This window comes from Prionailurus bengalensis, chromosome B1 (assembly GCF_016509475.1).
Source record: "Prionailurus bengalensis isolate Pbe53 chromosome B1, Fcat_Pben_1.1_paternal_pri, whole genome shotgun sequence".
Classification (NCBI taxonomy): domain Eukaryota; kingdom Metazoa; phylum Chordata; class Mammalia; order Carnivora; family Felidae; genus Prionailurus; species Prionailurus bengalensis.
In genome coordinates, this window is record NC_057344.1 from 123,897,234 (window position 1) to 123,915,761 (window position 18,528).

The 18,528-nt window shown below is 38.1% G+C and overlaps 1 protein-coding gene across 6 annotated transcripts in view; it reads right to left on the minus strand.

Annotated features, from left to right (window-relative positions):
* RAP1GDS1 (Rap1 GTPase-GDP dissociation stimulator 1) overlaps window positions 1–18,528 on the minus strand; it is a 175,973-nt gene that overhangs the window by 106,481 nt on the left and 50,964 nt on the right. For 4 of the 6 annotated variants that reach the window (XM_043571988.1, XM_043571980.1, XM_043571972.1 and 1 more), the window contains exon 3: window positions 3,031–3,153. In XM_043571988.1, coding sequence (XP_043427923.1) covers window positions 3,031–3,153 — 123 coding nt within the window. Of the gene's footprint in view, window positions 1–2,968; window positions 3,154–18,528 lie in introns of those variants that run through there. The other 2 variants (XM_043572003.1, XM_043572001.1) reach the window with 2 other exon arrangements.

The window sequence follows — 18,528 nt, forward strand, 5'->3', positions numbered from 1 at the left end:
TAAGTAAGATCACAGAGGAATGGCAATCCACAAAAATTTACTATCCAAAATTTCTGAATCTATGCTAAAATTAGTATGGAAACTCATTCTTAAGAGAAAAGGCTTTTGTGGATGGAGCTGGAGTGTATTATGCTAAGTGAAGTAAGTCAGAAAAAGGTAAGTACCATGTGATTTCACACATATGTGAAATTTAAGAAACAGAAGAGATGAACACATAAAGGGGCAGGGGGAGGGAACGAGAGCGGGAAACAAACCAAGAGACTCTTAAAGATAGAAAACAAACAGGGTTGATGGAGGGAGGTGGGTGTGGGATGGGCTAGATGGGTGATGAGTATTAAGGAGGGGACTTGTCATGATGAGCACTGGATGTTGTAAGTGATGAATCACTGAATTCTACTCTGGAAACCAATATGCACTATACGTCAACTAACTAGAATTTAAATAAAGATCTGAGAAGAGAAAAAGAGAAAAGACTTTGAGAAAATAACTGATTTCTGGAAATCTATACTGTAATTCTCATTAAGTTAAAAATAAACCATGTGATCTTAAGAATCAAGCTGTATTGGGGTGGCTAGGTGGCTCAGCTGATCAAGCATCTGACTTCAGCTCAGGTCATGATCTCACAGCTCGTGAGTTCAAGCCCCACGTCAGGGTCTGTGCTGAAAGCTCAGACCCTGGAGCCTGCTTCAGATTCTGTGTCTCCATCTCTCTCTGTCCCTCCCCATCTCACACTGTCTCAAAAATAAACATAAAAAATTTTTTTTTCAGTTAAAAAAGAAGTCAAGCTGTATTCCATCTAAGAAGATTCACATAGTGGTTGGTCTAGGTTAACAAACAACATCTGGAAGGGTTCCATTCTCAAACTAGATCTGCTTCTGGAGTTCTTTGTTGCCCCAAGGCAATCTATTCAGAGCAATTCGAATCTGTTTGAAGTACACTGAATACTCCCAAACCACTAGGAATCTGAACATTCATGACCAGCTCAACTACAAAGCACAGCATAGTGATTATATATGTACAGTAGCTGAGACATGACATAAAACAATAGGTGGCCAGTTTTCAGCTAACGGCCAAAAAATGATTTACCAATACAGAACCTCATTGGAATTTGAAAGACATTTTGAGAACTCCTAAACAAATGAAAAAATTTCATGGCAATTTTTTTGGTAACACACATGAACAAGTTGTTTCACTGGGCCCCAAACAACACATACCAGTACTTTACATGCCACCTGCTCTACTGATTATGTAAATGAAGCCAGAATTTTTAAAACTTCTTAAAAGTATAATATATGCAAATTACTAAAATAAAAGGCCTAAAAATAATATCAAATTTTGAAAATCCAGGCACACTAAAGACATGACATTAACTAAAGCCCTTATACTTAAAAACGGCTTTAAGAAGTCAGTGTTCTGGGGTGTCTGGGTGGCTCAGTCAGTTAAGCATCTGACTTTGGCTCAGGTCATGATCTCATGGTTCGTGGGTTCAAGCCCTGCGTCAGGCTCTGTGCTGACTTCTAGGAGCCTGGAGCCTGCTTCGGATTCTGTATCTCCCCCTCTCTCTGCCCCTCCCCTGCTTGCACTCTGTCTCCCTCGTTCTCTCTCAGAAGTAAATAAACATTAAAAAAATACATATTTATTTCTTTATTTATTTTTAATTTTTTTTAAAGTTTATTTATTTTTGAGACAGAGAGAGACAGAGCATGAACGGGGGAGGGGCAGAGAGAGAGGGAGACACAGAATCTGAAACAGGCTCCAGGCTCTGAGCAGTCAGCACAGAGCCCGACGCGGGGCTCGAACTGATGGACAGTGAGATCGTGACCTGAGCCGGAGTTGGACGCTTAACCGACTGAGCCACCCAGGGGCCTCTAAAAAAAAATTTAAAAAGAAGTCATGTTTTTCTCAAACTGAATTAAAATCACGTGCAAATATTTCTGCTAAAATACAATTCTTCCAAAGAATCTCTCACTGGACATAAACCACATCTAATAGGATGGATTAGATATCATATAATCTAAGTCTTGCTGTCATTGTTGTTTTTTCATAGTATTCTTATGTGGAAACTTAAGAAATAGATGTGTCCTGGGGTGCCTGAGTGGCTCAATTGGTTGAGTGACCAGCTTCTGTTCAAGTCATGATCTCATGGTTCATGAGTTCCAGCCCTGCACTGGGCTCCCTGTTGTCAGCACAGAGCCCACTTCAGATCCTCTGTTCCCCTTTCTCTCATCCCCTTCCCTGCCTGCACTATAAAAAATAAACAAATACTAAAAAAGAAAGAAAGAAAGATGTCCTACATAGGTGAGTGCAGAAAACAGAACATACATTCCAACTGCACTGTTGCAGTTAAGAGCCAAGTGCCAATATTGGTAGGATAGGCTTAGACTAATTAAAAAAAAAAAAAAAGGAAGTTTATCTGGGTATAATACACACCAACATATAATACACTGAAAAAGGTAAGCTCTCCTGTGACAATTAAGATCAATGACTCAGGGGTGCCTGGGTGGCTCAGTCGGTTAAGCATCCGACTTCAGCTCAGGTCATGATCTCACAGTCCATGAGTTCGAGTCCTGCGTCCGGCTCTGTGCTGACAGCTCAGAGCCTAGAGCCTGCTTCAGATTCTGTGTCTCCCTCTCTCTGACCCTCCCCTGTTCATGCTCTGTCTCTGTCTCAAAAATAAATAAACATTAAAAAAAATTAAAAAAAAAAAAAAGATGAATGACTCAGTGGCAAGCTCAAGAATCCTATTACCAAAGTAATAAATGACACAGGTACAGCAGGGACTAGCAGTACTTCCCTTTAATTCTACCCTGAAGGAACAGAATAGTAAATGGGAAATGTATGAATAGAATGACTATAACTCTAGTCATTTTAAACAATTATATGGGAAAAAAAGTCAAAGAAAAGAGAAATAGAAAGAAATGGACAATGTCTAATCTACAAAATTAAAACATAAATTAATAAAACATACTGACAAGTGAGGTGTAAAACTGAAGATGTTCCCAGCAGAAAAGTTCTTGAGGAAAACCTCACCATTTTTGGCTACTTCTGCTATGATGTTAGCTACTTTGGCTGTGCAGGAAGACTGTGGAATCAAAAGACTTGCAAACAGCTGAAGTATTCCACTTCCTTGGATTTTTTCACTTGTTTCCATATCTGAAAGAGATACAAAGAGCTTTAAGGAAAATCTTCAACATTAATACTGACATTATCTACAATGAAGTCTTCCAGGAATTTTCACCGTCCATAATAGAAGTTACTTCAGTTCAAGTGTATATACAAAAGAAATATAATTTTCAGTTCAAAAAGCTGCTTTTATTTTGTTTTTGTTTGCACAAAATACTTTATAATACAATGTTTTGTCTACCTAAAGTCATATTATAAAGGAATCCTTTCTGAATATACACCACTGGCATACCAAATCTGCTTTTCAATGTTAGTTCCAACCTGGTCTATTTGGACTAGCAAGGCCTTTTTTCTACTTCCCTTCTGAATTCTTTTTTTTTTTTTTTTTTTTTTTCAACGTTTTTATTTATTTTTGGGACAGAGAGAGACAGAGCGTGAACGGGGGAGGGGCAGAGAGAGAGGGAGACACAGAATCGGAAACAGGCTCCAGGCTCTGAGCCATCAGCCCAGAGCCCGACGCGGGGCTCGAACTCACAGACGGCGCGAGATCGTGACCTGGCTGAAGTCGGACGCTCAACCGACTGCGCCACCCAGGCGCCCCTCCTTCTGAATTCTTAACAGCATATCTGTATCTATGTAATTTCTGTGGTTTCCTACAATGCTATAGCAATTTTTTAATGACAATTAAATGAGCAAATCATTCACCTTATGTCATTTTGTATGGAATCCTATAGAGGAGACCATATAGTTCCAATACTATGTTTTTCATATAACTCATTCAAATAACTGCTCATGAAGAAGAGAATGAGCAGCAATAAGGTCATGGTATTCAGAACTCTATTTGTTGATACAGAAATTCAAGAGTTCCCTTTCTCCCTTCTCTTCTTTGTTAAAATACAAATAGCCTTTCTATGAAACCACACTACTTCACTTTTTCTTAACAGGTCACTGAAAGCATGACCTATTAAAAGACAGTAAGAACCTGGAATGAAGGAACTAAAGAAAAACTCAAGGAAACAAAACTTAAAATCATTATTTGGTTCTGATCAAGGAAGAGGAATGGCATGTGTTTAAAGACAGAGAATTAAAAAGCTCTTTAAAATGTTCAATTTAAATTTAGTCCTCTGTATCCTTTATATCCTTAAAAAAAAAAAAGGTAGACTTCTCATTATCTTTAGCCAGACTACTATTGACATTGTAACTACACTCCTTTTAAATGTTTGTACAAATAAGAGAGAACTCTAAAGATTTCTTGTTAAGTAAATGGCAGCTGATATGATCAGTAGGAAATAGGAAAATCATTTCTTCAAGTTTATTTATTTTGAGAGAGTCTGTATGCACATGCTCACAAGTAAGCAAGGGACAGAGAGGAAGAGAGAGAGAGAGGGAGAGAGAGAGACAGAGAGAGAGAGACAGAGAGAGAGACAGAGAGGGAGGGAGGGAGAGGGAAAGAGAGAATCCCAAGCAGGTTCTGTGCCATCACCACACAGCCCGATGTGGGGCTCAATCTCAAGAACCATAAGATCGTGACCTGAGCCTAAAGCAAGAGCTGGACACTTAACTGAGCCATCCAAACGCCCCAGAAAATCATTTTTAATAGAATAATTTGAGAGTCTACCAAAAAATAATGTATTTCTTTATGGTAAGTGCTGACTGTTTAGTATAGTGTTTTTCAAATTGTGGATCCCAATGCCCATTAGGAACTCTGGCTTGGTGAACAAGAACCAGTATTTTCTTAAAAAGAGAAACAAAAGGGGAGCCTGGTTGGCTCAGTAGGTTAAGCATCCGACCAGCTAAGGTCATGATCTCATGGTTTGTGGGTTTGAGCCCTGCATCAGGTTCTGTGCTGACAGCTTGGAGCCTGAAGCTTGCTTTAGATTCTGTGTCTCCCTCTCTCTCTGCCCTTTCCCAGCTCATTCTCTCTCTCTCTCTCTCAAAGATAAATACTTGGGGCACCTCTGAGCCTGGAGCCTGCCTCAGATTCTGTGTCTCCTTCTCTCCTTCCCCTCCCCCGCTCACGCTTTGTCTCACTCTGTTTCTCAAAAACAAATGTAAAAAAAAAAATTTTTTTTAAACCATACTTTAAAAAAAGAGAGAAACAAAAATAATATCTGCAACAACAACAAAAGAACAGAAAAAAATTTTGCCCATAGTGAGGTAAAAAAGTGAAACTTTGGTTTGAACATGTGTATGCAGACACACGTGTAATTGTATGTGTATGCCTGCTCTCTGCAAAATGCATTTCTAATTATAGGTTCTGGTCAAAAAAGTTAAAAACCACTATTCTGTGCACTCTTTGACTACAGTGATTCTGAGCTAAAGAACCTTAACATTCTCTTAACATCATCAGGAGAACTGTGAAATGGTTGAAGAAAAGGAGAACTATATGGAAAATTGTACTTCCATGGATTTATTATCTTAAAAAAGTTATGCGCAATTGGTTACATGTGTGTATTCACCTATGATATCAGTACTACAGATCAAGTAACCAAGGTTATTCAATGTTGAAACTCCACCCATGCATTTCCTGTTGCTACCATAAACCCAGTACATTTTCACACATCTGATACTATTTTAGCTTCTTATATTTTATATACTACAATAAAAAGGATATTGTGGGGATACCTTAAAACAACCTCAGTTCTTAAGTGAAGAAACAGAGCCCTGAAAGATGAAGTAAAACTTGTCTAAAGCCACTAATCATAAAGCATAAACAGCAACTTCAGATGCTGACACTAACAAATCAACATGTGTCTTATCTGGCATCCACTGGTATGTTTTTCTTAAAGAACACTTACTTGAGCATGAATAGAGGAAACCTGTTCTTTTGTGTGCAGTTTCTTACTAAGTTTCTTATAATTCAGATTATTACAAACATAAACTAACCATGATGGGACTTAAACACAGAAGCTGCCCTTTGAGCAAGAATATTTACTTTTTTTTTTTTTAATTTTTTTTTTTCTTTCAACGTTTATTTTTATTTTTGGGACAGAGAGAGACATAGCATGAACGGGGGAGGGGCAGAGAGAGAGGGAGACACAGAATCGGAAACAGGCTCCAGGCTCTGAGCCATCAGCCCAGAGCCTGACGCGGGGCTCGAACTCACGGACCGCGAGATCGTGACCTGGCTGAAGTCGGACGCTTAACTGACTGCGCCACCCAGGCGCCCCTTGAGCAAGAATATTTATAAAATACAATGTGGTGTTTTGCTTTTATTTTGTTTCTTGGACTAAAAAATAAGTTTTTAAGGTACTACCTGAAAATTGGACACCAAATTTCCACTAACTGATTTTTTTCCCCAAGAAGCCAAAAAGAACTGAACTCAATTTGCCATATTAAAATCCTCCCTTTTCTGACCATTGTTACCAGAAGATGTACATCCCCAGAATGCTGGGACACGCTGCCCCAGGGGTCTTGTCCCACCATCTGCTGGTGCTGGGATGACAGCAAGAGTCTGGCATAAGGCGTGAATCACAATTAGATGTGACGCTGAGGCATTTGTGTGTGTGGAGGCGAGCAGTTAAGTGCAAATCACTCATACGTGTCTCATTTTAACCTTAACTGAAAGAATGGCTTAACATCAGAGCTGAACTATCAGGGGCAAAAATGAAAACAAAACAATACAAAACTCTTACACTCTGATGAGACTTGCCACAGATTACAATCCAAGGAATTGGGAAAATAGTTTGCACTAAAACGAATGAGGATTTGGGAATAGTATTTTTTTAATGCTATTGTCAGAGAAATAAAAGGGAAAATGTAATCTGGTTTTTTTCACATAAATCTGATTTATAGTTTAGAAAAATCTTACAGGAATTCTATTAACCTGCTAGCATAGGATTTCTATGTAAGTTTCGATTTTAAATTAAACAGCTGGGAATTATCTTCTTTCCTTAGGCATAAAAACATAAAGAACCAAATACTGCTTACCACTAAAATGCCACTGTAGAGTAAATAATTACAAAGTTTGAGCCTCATTTCATATATACTTTCTGCACTGGCCATCTACTGTATCTCAAAATGTATATTTATCTGTGAACGAAAAGATGTTCTCAGGTATCTGTGAGTACTCTTGAAATAATTTTAAAAGAACATTAAGAAATAGTCGGCAGTTAGTGTTTGCAATCCAAATGATTGGCTACCTGTAAAGAAATCATGCACTGTGATCGTGAGTCTTAAAAAAAAAAAAAAAGAAAAAAAAAAAGAAAAGAAAAAAGAAAGGTAGACTTTGCATTATCTTTAGCCAGACTACTACTGACATTTTAACTACACTCCTGGTAAATGTTTGTGGGAATCAATTCAACATCTTCCCCCCCACCTCCCGCCCCCTTCACATTTAGGTGTGGTCATAAAAATGCTTGACTATGCCTACAAATTATAGGCAGCTGGCAGTCCTTGAAGTTTGAAGGACCCATATATGAAGGACAATTGCTACTTTAAGTAATATCTGGGGGGAGCTACTGCAAGAATCACATCCATCACAGTAGCCTTTGCAGTTATGCAAGCACTCATTCTGTTCCTGCAGTCCTATGTCCACACTCCACATGACCTCCTGATGGCAAGGAGGCAACTTAGTTATGAAACTGCCAGTGATAGAAAGAACAAGAAAAGCAGGCAACTGGATTAGAGAAACTTGAAAGAAGAATAAATCAAGGAGCCAGGGTACATTGCGAATAACACACAATGCCTTAGAGGAGAAGTTAAAGAACTACCTGTAGAACTTCTCAAGGCCAATAACCTGGTAGAAGAGTAGGTGGAATGAGAAGGAACTCATAATTCCTTCTACAAAGTCCAAAATTCCCAACAAAGCTGCCAAGTAAATACGTTAAAGTAACTGGGTTTACAGTTAAACACCAAGAGGGGGTGTTCAGGTATGTTACTGAGATAAGCTGAATTTATGGTGTTATGTCAGCAGATAGACTACATGAGAATAAATTAATGGCATGCATCTGATAACCAATTTATAGTAAACTCCAAGTTAGAAAAACAAAAATAATGACTGTTATTAGTATGACTCTATAGGATTAAAAATGTACCTAGATTAGATTAAAAGTATTGATTTAGAATAATAAAAAAAATGTGTGGAATTTTACTTAGAATTATGGGAAGAATAAAGAACTGGTATCTTTATATTACATGTCCAAGGGACCTTTATGACTATGAAGAAAAGATTCAGATTTGGGATTGACTGCAAGGACCAAGAATAGGACTCATGACCCAAAGGGCCAGGGAACTCAAAGTTCCCTGAGTAACTATGTATTTCTCAAGGGGTAGATTTTTAGAGTAAGGTGTAACAAGAGACCTGGCCATGTGCCTAGGCCATCTGACCCAAATGCAAGGCGTCATTGATTATTACCACATAGACAAGTCCCAAATCTTTTCTTTTATCCAACTGAAAACAAAGCATTTGCACTTGGATATGCCATAAATACCTCAAATTTAACATTTCCAAAATTAAATTTACCCTTTTCCCATTAGATTCATACTAGTCTCTATCTCAGTGAATGGCAGGAAACCCATCTAAGCCAGAAGCTCTTGAATGATTATAAGTTTGTCTCTTTTACTAAATGTCTTCCTATCACCTACATTTCATCAAAAACACAGGCTCCACAGATTCCATCTCACCAGCATCTTTTGCATCTATCCTTTGTACATCCATGTTACTTCAGGTTCTCAGTTCTGACCTTTATTAAATCCAACAGCCTCCTCAAGAGTCTCCTTAACTCCAGCTCCCATCCTCCCCCATCTGTCATCTACAATGACACCAAAATAAACTTCAGGAAATGTAAATTTCATGTCACTCCTCTACTGAAATCTTTAAATGATCCACCATAACATTTAATGAAATAGTCAAGCACATCTGTCATATTTCCCAACCGGTCTCCCAACTCTTGCATTGACATCCTACACGCTAGTCACACTAAATTACTTGTAGTAAAACAAATTAACCTTATTTTATACCTCCCTACTGCACATGTTTCCTCTCTGAAATGCCACCCCACCATTTTAGGTTATTCCTACTCAGACTCAGTGTTTTCATTTAAAGATGCCTGATTGAAAGTCCATCAATCTTTCTAATCATATCTGACCAGCATAACAGCTACTTTAAATTTGTATTGAGAGCATTTTTTAAATTTCAAAGCAATTTCAAAGATATTCTCTCATCATTTTTAAAACAGTCATGTAGAACTGCATTATAGGTTATGTTTTTCTAATATTACAAGTAAGGCCACATAAGATTATATTGGAAAAGAAAAAAGAAACCAGTTTCTCTGATTCCCAGTCCCCTACTCTTCCTACCACAACTCATTCAGATATGTGGTGATAACAATACTTTGACTAGATTTACCAGTTATTATGTGAGAAATATTTTAAAAATTTGTTAATGTTTGTTTATTTTTGACAGACAGAGACAGAGTGAGCGGGGGAGGGGCAGAGAGAGAGGGAGAGAGTGAGAGTGAATGAGTACATGAATGGGGGAGGGGCAGAGAGGGAGGCACAGAATCCAAAGCAGGCTCCAGGCTTCACCCTGTCAGCACAGAGCCCGACACGAGGCTCGAACTCATGAACCATGAGATCATGACCTGAGTTGAAGTTGGACGCTTAACTGACTGAGCCACCCGGGCACCCCAAGAAATATTTTTTATTTGACATATTTTGCAGTAGTAAGAACTGAAGTAATAAAAGGATATACAATATTTTGAGATAAACTGAGGCAGTAATTGAAGGAAAGAATGGGAACTAAGTATAGAGAAAGCAAAGCAGGTTTAAAACCAATTTAAAACACATAAGAGGAATGTATGCTGGCTTCAGAAGATTAAAGTAAGAGCCTGACAAATAAGAAATTAATGTTCCTAAAAGAAAATGGAAATATATGAAGTGGGGAGTGGGGAATGAATAAAACAGTTTCTTTCACTGGTGAGAATCTTTTTTCTCCAGTAAGGATTTTAGGCAAATAAAAGGACCATGAGATGCGAGAAAATGTATGCAGTCATGAAAAGAAAGAGGGCAGAACAAAGACCCATTTACACAATGACTCACCATCAGAAACAGGTCTTACTAAAAGAGTAAGTTGTGACAGTCATTTTATAAAATTACAACAAATGATTCCGAAAGTCTTGCAGTCATTTCAACTCCAGGGATAATGTAAGCTGTGGGAGTGGGAGAAGTCATGTGTTTGGAAATCTCTGCAAGAAAAAGCCAGGATATCTACTAGTTGGATTACTTTAACATTACCACTAACTAGGTCATAAAACAGTTGCTAAGAAATTAAGAGTTCTGTGGTTAAAAAATAAAAGAAAGATATTTACTGAGAAAGTAAACACCAGAAGGAAGTGTTTTCATGATTGCAATAAAAGCAGAGTATATAACTAGAATTGTTCACTTAAAAGCTGAAAGTACTGAAAATATGGTTCCTATAGTAAATATGGATTTCTTCATTGCAAATTAAGAGTATGAGGTTATAGTAAAACACAGTGCAGCAATATTTTCAGTAAATGACACATCTCCACTCTAAGTCAAATACTTTTAGGTGAAAACATAAAGCAAGCTAGAGATTTGACATCTGTAGGATTCAGGATTCTTTAAAGTCCTTAATTTGTTAATGTTTAATGTAAGCATATAACAGGAGTATACATTCTTTCTCAAATAAACAAGTCATTTCTTAATGGAGCATCATTAAAAAAAAAAAAGTGATCCAAGAAATGCACTTAAGGAAATAATACTTAATGCAAACAAGTCAACTTGAAGCAAACAAGTCAACATGATGTAAAATTTACTCCACTTTTTCAGGAAAACAAACAGCAAAAAAGTATATAGAAAAGGAAAAAAGGAGTCATTTAAAATTGACATTACTGTAATCTTGGACGAAGGAGATAGAGCTGAATGGCTCACATTATCATCTTTAATTAAGATTTAATTAAGAAATATCCAACAATAGATACTACCATTGTGGTCTAGCCATCCAAAAGAACATTATGTAATCATTAAAAACATCATTTAAAAATATCTGACATCATAAGCAGATGCTCAAAAATAAGTTTTTAGGGACGCCTTGGTGGCTCAGTCAGTTAGGCATTCGACTTCAGCTCAGGTCATGATCTCACGTCTCGTGAGTTTGATTGAGCCCCACGTCAGGCTCTGTGCTGACAGCTCAGAGCCTGGAGCCTGCTTCGGATTCTGTGCCTCCCTCTCTCTCTGCCCCTCCCCTGCTCACACTCTGTCTCCCTCTCTCTCTCAAAAATAAATAAACAACAACAACAACAAAAAAAACATTTTAAAAAAAGTAAGCTATGTTTATGTGGAATGATTTCAAATTTTATAAAATAAAAAAATTACAATAAAAACATTTTCTGTATTTTCAAGTTCTATACCATATGCTGGCATTATTTTATAAACAGAAAATCTATTTTAAATCTGTACATATCAGGACATACTGTAAGTAACAGAAACTACTACATACTCCAATTTATGCTCCAACAGAGGAATGTACTACCCTACAATTTGCACCATTGTAAAATGTGAAAGTATAGTGAGCTTCATAAATGGTTTCCTGCTCCTGCTGCATTCCTCTGAGCTCTCCTCAACTCTCTTCTTCTTTGTGTTGACATTATCAGACTAGCCCATATCATGGAGGAAAAATGGTTGTACCAGTTTCAGGTCTTACTGAAGAGCAACACAGAAGTCTTCTCTCCCCACACCGCTCCTCCCTGCCTCAAAAAACAAAACAAAACAAACCCCAAAAGTACCATGGTTCACCCAAACTGAACCGATCTGAATTAGTTATTTTGGCCAGACCCATGCCATGCCATGCCATGCCATGCCATGTATTGATTAGTTTAGGCCTGAACCAATTTCAGCAAATAGCCCCTATAATCTTGGGAGTTAAATTTCACGGCTTCCCCAAAGGAGGAGAGCTGTGTAATGAGAAAAAGAGGGGGAGATGGGGAGAAGATTTTAAGTCACAGTAAAGAAAAAGCGGAAATGAAGAGACACAGGGCATAAATGAAACAAAGAACTGACCAAGATTTGTAGTGATTTACTACTGCTCTATTAGAAAGAAGAAACAAACCCAAATAAAATTATGTTAGCTTAGGTAAAGTTGAAAAGTTTTTAAAGTTTTGTGGAAGGAAATTATCATTTTCTTTCAAGTATAGTCCTAGAGAATAGGAACTGAGTTATCAAGCAAAGCTCAAGATACAGGGTTCCAGTTATGGAATGAGTAAGTCACTGGAATAAGATACAGCATAAGGAATACAGTCAATGATATTATATAGCCATGTAACAGGACAGATGGTAGCTACACTTTTGGTGAGCACAACATAATGTATAAACCTGTCAAATCACTAGGCTGTATACCTGAAACTAATGTAACATTGTGTCAGCTATACTCAAAATAAAAGTGACGGCGCCTGGGTGGCTCAGTCAGTTAAGCATCTGACTTCAGCTCAGGTCAAGATCTCTCGCTTTGTGAGTTTGAGGCTGGCATCACGTGAGCTTGAGCCCTGCTGCAGGTGAGCTGGTGCATGCTTTGGGTGAGTCCCTCTTCTCTCTCTCTCTCACTCCCTCTTTCTGCCCCTTGCTCACTTGTGCCCTCTTTCTCTCAAAACAAAACAAAACAAAACAAAACAAAACAAAACAAAACAAAATTGAGTGAATGAAGAGTTGAGAATAAGAAAGCAAAAGAGAAGGGCGCCTGGGTGGCTCAGTCGGTTGGGCGGCCAACTTCGGCTCAGGTCATGATCTCGCGGTCCGTGAGTTCGAGCCCCGCGTCGGGCTCTGTGCTGACAGCTCAGAGCCTGGAGCCTGTTTCGGATTCTGTGTCTCCCTCTCTCTGACCCTCCCCCATTCATGCTCTGTCTCTCTCTATCTCAAAAATAAATAAACGTTAAAAAAATTTTTTTTAAGAAAGCAAAAGAGAAGATATTACTAATCAAGAAAAAAATTTGATGTTAATTTCACAAAGATTAAAAACACTTCAGAACAGATGACCTAATGTTGAAATGATAAATAATCAATTTTATGTAAACTTTTGGTAGAAGTTTTTAGTTATTAGGGGGAATGAGTGACTAGGCTATATGCTGTGACACAGGAATAGTTGACTATAATATATTTTAAGTAAATTCTTTATTTTAAAAAGTGTGTGTTAGGGAAACTGGAGAATGAAGTGCTATGAATGGAAGAAATACCAAGCCAAAGCACTTTAAGAAAAATAACAAAAAAGACTGTCAGTTGAAACAATAATTGCTGGGGCACCTGGGTGGCTCAGTCAGTTAAGCATCCGACTTTGGCTCAGGTCACGATCTCGCGGTTCATGGGTTCAAGCCCCATGTCGGGCTCTGTGCTGACAGCTCAGAGCCTGGAGCCTGCTTCAGATTCTGTGTCTCCCTCCCTCTCTGTCCCTCCCCTGCTCATACTCTGTCTTTGTCTCTCTCAAAGATAAATAGACGTTAAAAAACAAACAAACAGTAATTGTTACAGAATAAGTCATGAGAGACTTTCAGAGACCATAAATGATTTTATATTTGTTGAGAGACATCAAGAACAAGGGTAAAGAACAATTGGCAAAATACTGATAATCCTATTCAAAATATGTGTAGCACTACAAGTGCACTGAATCATTTTGAAAAGACGTGAATCAAGTAAACTTTTCCAAGGAAATGTTTCCAATATACTCTGGCTACAGTAGGAACAAAAAACCCCAACACTAAACTCCGAAAAGAGAAACAGACTTCAGACTACCATAACCTACCAAAATTGGGGGTAAGTTATGCGTTGAAATTACTGCTGATAAAATAGTAACTAAATAGCTCTTAAAATACACACGAGACTGAAAAGCTATCAGTAAACCAACAGACATTACACATCATGAAAGCTGTGAGGAAACATGTGCCATGTTACTTGAGAAACTTCTTTCCTTTCCTTAAAGAAACCTATAAGCTTAATGAAGGAGCAGGATATCACCATTACAAATATGTAAGTTACATTATTAACATTTGTAAGTCTTCCTCACCACTCTAAAGAAAATTACTAGATTCATGCACTGGCTTAGCTTTAAATACTTAGTAAATACCTACCCTGTGCTAGGCAAATGGCTAACAAGACATATAGTCTATACCTTGCCCTCAAAGAGTATAAAAGCAGTTATATGATTTTGATAAAAATCCCACAGACCAAACTCAGTGTAGACTTCCATTTGCCTACTCTTCATAATATTTGATGATTATCCATCATTTTAGAACCTCATTTCCTGCAGAGAATTACCATTTTCTGTACCCTACTGCTTTGTAAGTCCATACTGAAATGGAAGGTATTACAGACCAAACTAGACTAGGCAGAATATTTACTCAAGGTGGTTAGAATCAGGGTTCAAGAATACAGTAGATTTCACAGTGGAAGTAACAGAACATATCAGGAGGTCAGTTATCATCACTAGGATCTTCACCATCCATTTCCCTCTCCTTACCCACATACAACTTTTGTAGCCACTTAAGTTTCCATGATAGCTTAGAGCATAAAGACCCTAGTTTGGCTTACAGAACCTTGCAGGTGTCAGAACACTCTTCCAAGTACAATATTTCAAAATAGTCTTCTACCTCAGCCCTATGCTCAAAAACAGCTCCAACTCTTCATTATCTACCACACTTACTCTCCCAGTCCTATCACCATAGCAACCAATTGCCCTATGACAGTAAAAGCAAGACTGGCAAAGTAACCTTGGCCCCAATTTGGAGATGTTTGTGCTCTAAAAACTTACAATGCACTTTGCAAACTGTGGGAAATGGTAATATGTAGCACCCTAAAATGAGTGCTGGAAGTTTTCCAACTTGGTCCTGGATTTACCAGGTATCATGGCACTGGAATAACTGACTAGGTCTCTGTAACACTGAAGACAAATATCAAACTGTAAAAATCCTACAAACCAACAGGGAAAGGCCCAGGCAAAATGTTCTAAGAGAGAAAGCAGGGCATCACAGGGTAGCCTACCTAAATGATAAGAGAAAAAAGTGTGATGGGGGTTTGTTAACAGTGCCTAACCCAGAACAAAAGGGGAAACATTAGTCAAAGAAGAATTCACTCTGCTAAGCAGAGACTGACAAAAGATCATAAATGAGAAAATGGATCGCAATATCCCAAGCTATATAGACAGAACACGGTAACAGGGAAAAGAATAATTGTGAGATGGCCAGTTAAAGAACTTTCCCATCCCTAAACTTCTTCAGACCTCATCTGAACCTTTCCTCACTGTGTCCTTTGGATCCCTTGACTACTGTGTACAAACACCAGTCCCTCTCAGAACTCTACCTCCCCACCTTCACTGCAGCTGGAATCCCTCTCTAGGGATTTCCTGTGAAGTGCTCTCAAGCAGATCTCAACTCTCTTCTCTTCCCCTTCTACCACAAGACTCAGAGCTTGGAGCTTGAGCTGGTATTTTCTGAGCTCAAAAATATCATTTCTGGGGCGCCTGGGTGGCGCAGTCGGTTAAGCGTCCGACTTCAGCCAGGTCACGATCTCGCGGTCCGTGAGTTCGAGCCCCGCGTCAGGCTCTGGGCTGATGGCTCAGAGCCTGGAGCCTGTTTCCGATTCTGTGTCTCCCTCTCTCTCTGCCCCTCCCCCGTTCATGCTCTGTCTCTCTCTGTCCCAAAAATAAATAAACGTTGAAAAAAAAAAAATAAAAAAAAAAATAAAAAAAAAAAAAAAAAAAAAAAAATATCATTTCTAAACCATTAGTCCTCTGGCTTCACTCAAAAACAATTTCTCTTTTCAACCCCTACCATCCAGTAAGATTGTGCAATTCTCATCACTAATATCCTAACCCTCAAGTACACTGGATCTTTCTCTTAGGTTCTCTCTCCCCTCCAATTCCTGCCATCATTCTGAACAACTGTGAATCTACACAGGGAGGTTAATAACTTGGCCTCACATTCCCTGTCTTTAATAAATGGTCTAATTCTCCACTGCTCTGTAACAATCCATCACAGAGTAACACCCAGGGCCCTCGCCCCTTCATCCTGGAGAGTTGTTCCACAGTTGAAAGCTAGTTGAAAGCTTAAGTTTGGAAATTACTTTCTATTACAGTCTGCTATTTTATCATGTATTTTATTTCCTTATTAGGAAGCAAATATTTTTTAATCTCCCTGAAACCTCTATTCATTCAACTCCTGCTTTCTTTTCCCAATCTATCAGTCCTTTCCATGACTGACTTCATCCCTACCTACTCTGAATAAAATGATCAATGATTTCAGCAATTCTAGTATTACCTCAGTTCCCTAAAACCCTACCTAGCTATTTAGCCTTGCCATTCAATCCCTGACACTGGATGAATCCAGCCATATGCTTCTTCCCGCTCTCCAATTTTAAAATATGTTATTAAATATGATAACTAGTACCACAACTAATTCACATTTTACAATCTTAACTGGACCCTCAACATTGTTCAGCAATCCTTTTATTTATCCCTAGTTATTTCCCTTCCACATTTCCTAAGCGAATAATTCTAAACACCTACTATTCTATACATATGCCATATTCTCCATCATGGTCAGCAAATAACTTTCCCTAATAATTCAGAGTGTAAATATTTTGTTCCTTCACAGTTAAACTTACCTATGATATTACCTATCCTTAATTCCTGCCTCTGAGAAAAAATGTCCTCCTCCTCTTTCTTCTCCTTGCCTATCCCCCAACCCTTCTTTCAAACTGTTACCACAATCTTTTCAAAACACAAATCTGATGTTTATTTGCTTGTGCTGGTTCCCTTAGGATGGTGCTATAGATTGAATGTTTGTGTCCCCCTCCTCCACCCCACCATTCAGATGTTGAAATCTAACCCCAGGGATGCCATTAGGAGGTGGGGCCTTTTGGGACATGACTATATCATAAGGGGAGTTCTCATGAATGAAATTTGTGACCTTACAAAAGAGACCCCAGAGAGATGCCTGGCTGCTTCTACTATGTGAGGTTCCAGCAAAAAGCTGTCTGAATCAAGAAGCAGGTCTCACCAGACATTGAGTCCACCAGTGTCTTGATTTGGACTTCCCAACCTCCAGAACTGTGAGAAATGCAACCTGGTCTTGGGTATTTTGTTATAGCAACCCAAGCAGACAAAGACACATGTCATAAAAGTCCTTTCATAATTTGAACCCTTTACTCCCTTTTCCATTTATCATCTCTTGCCCCTTCCCTGAGTGTACTTTTTTTTTTTTTTTTCTGGCCATACCAAACTTTTCAGTGTCTAATTGAACCATATTTTTTCTTATCATTACTACAACTTTGTGTATATTGTTTCCTCTGCTTGGGATGTTCTTCTCATAATCCTTAAGCCCTCACCAGTACCTGGGTAAGTGCGCTGTATTTTCAAAATCCAGCACTATGATCCTTCTTATCAAACTCACACCTCTCCTCCAATACTCACACACAATGTTGTAATTGTTTCCAAGTTCTTAGCACCTATTTGATAGTTGAAGACTTGGGAGTAGATCTGAGATCATTTAAAAAAAATTAATTTTTACAGAGTTCCTACTATGTTGGGAATAGGAGACAAACAGGAAATGGCATATCCTCACATAAAGCTGTCTAGTAAGAGAAAGAGAGGGGCTAATAAATTATCATGATTCAATGTGACTAATACCACAATGAGGTTATGTAAAACAGATATAGTGGGAAGCAATCACAGTTCCATAAAGATCATGGAAATTTTCAATAAGAAGGTAACATTTGAGCTGAGTTTTGAAGGATAATAAAGTATTGTAAGCAGAAAAGGAGAAAAATATATTCTACAAAAAGGAATATGTACAAGCATTACCAGCTGAGGCTAGGGACCCTAAATTTGAAACAGCAACATTCCATACTATTGGGTGATTTTATTTTATTTTATTTTATTTTATTTTATTTGGCCAACAGCTGAAGGGTACTAGAATTGGAAAGTGAAAAAGGTAGACAGTTGGTATTATCCAAGGTATGAAGAAGAGGGAGGTAGAAGAAGTGTATACCTATAAAATACTCATTTATCCATCAAACCCAGGTGAGATGTCAATCCCCATGTGATACTCTGAAAGACTCTTAAAATATGACTTGAATCCAGCTGTTTCCCCAGTACTTTGTAATCAGCTCTATTACATAATGTATTATATTGTATTAAAATTTATCTACCACTTGTCTGTCTAAACTCTCCAGGGCAAAGTACCAATTAATGTGTGGTGGTACCCAACTAACACTAGTTGAATAGAATTGTCCTGCCCTGAATAAATGAAAAAGGCATACACAATTAATACACACTAAGTTCAAACAGAGGTATGTATAAACTGTTATAGAATATTAAAGATGGAGTAACCAAATTACATTTATTGATGTTGTCACAGGCACAGTTACTTCTAACAGAAAAGAGAATAGAGCTTGTAAGATTGC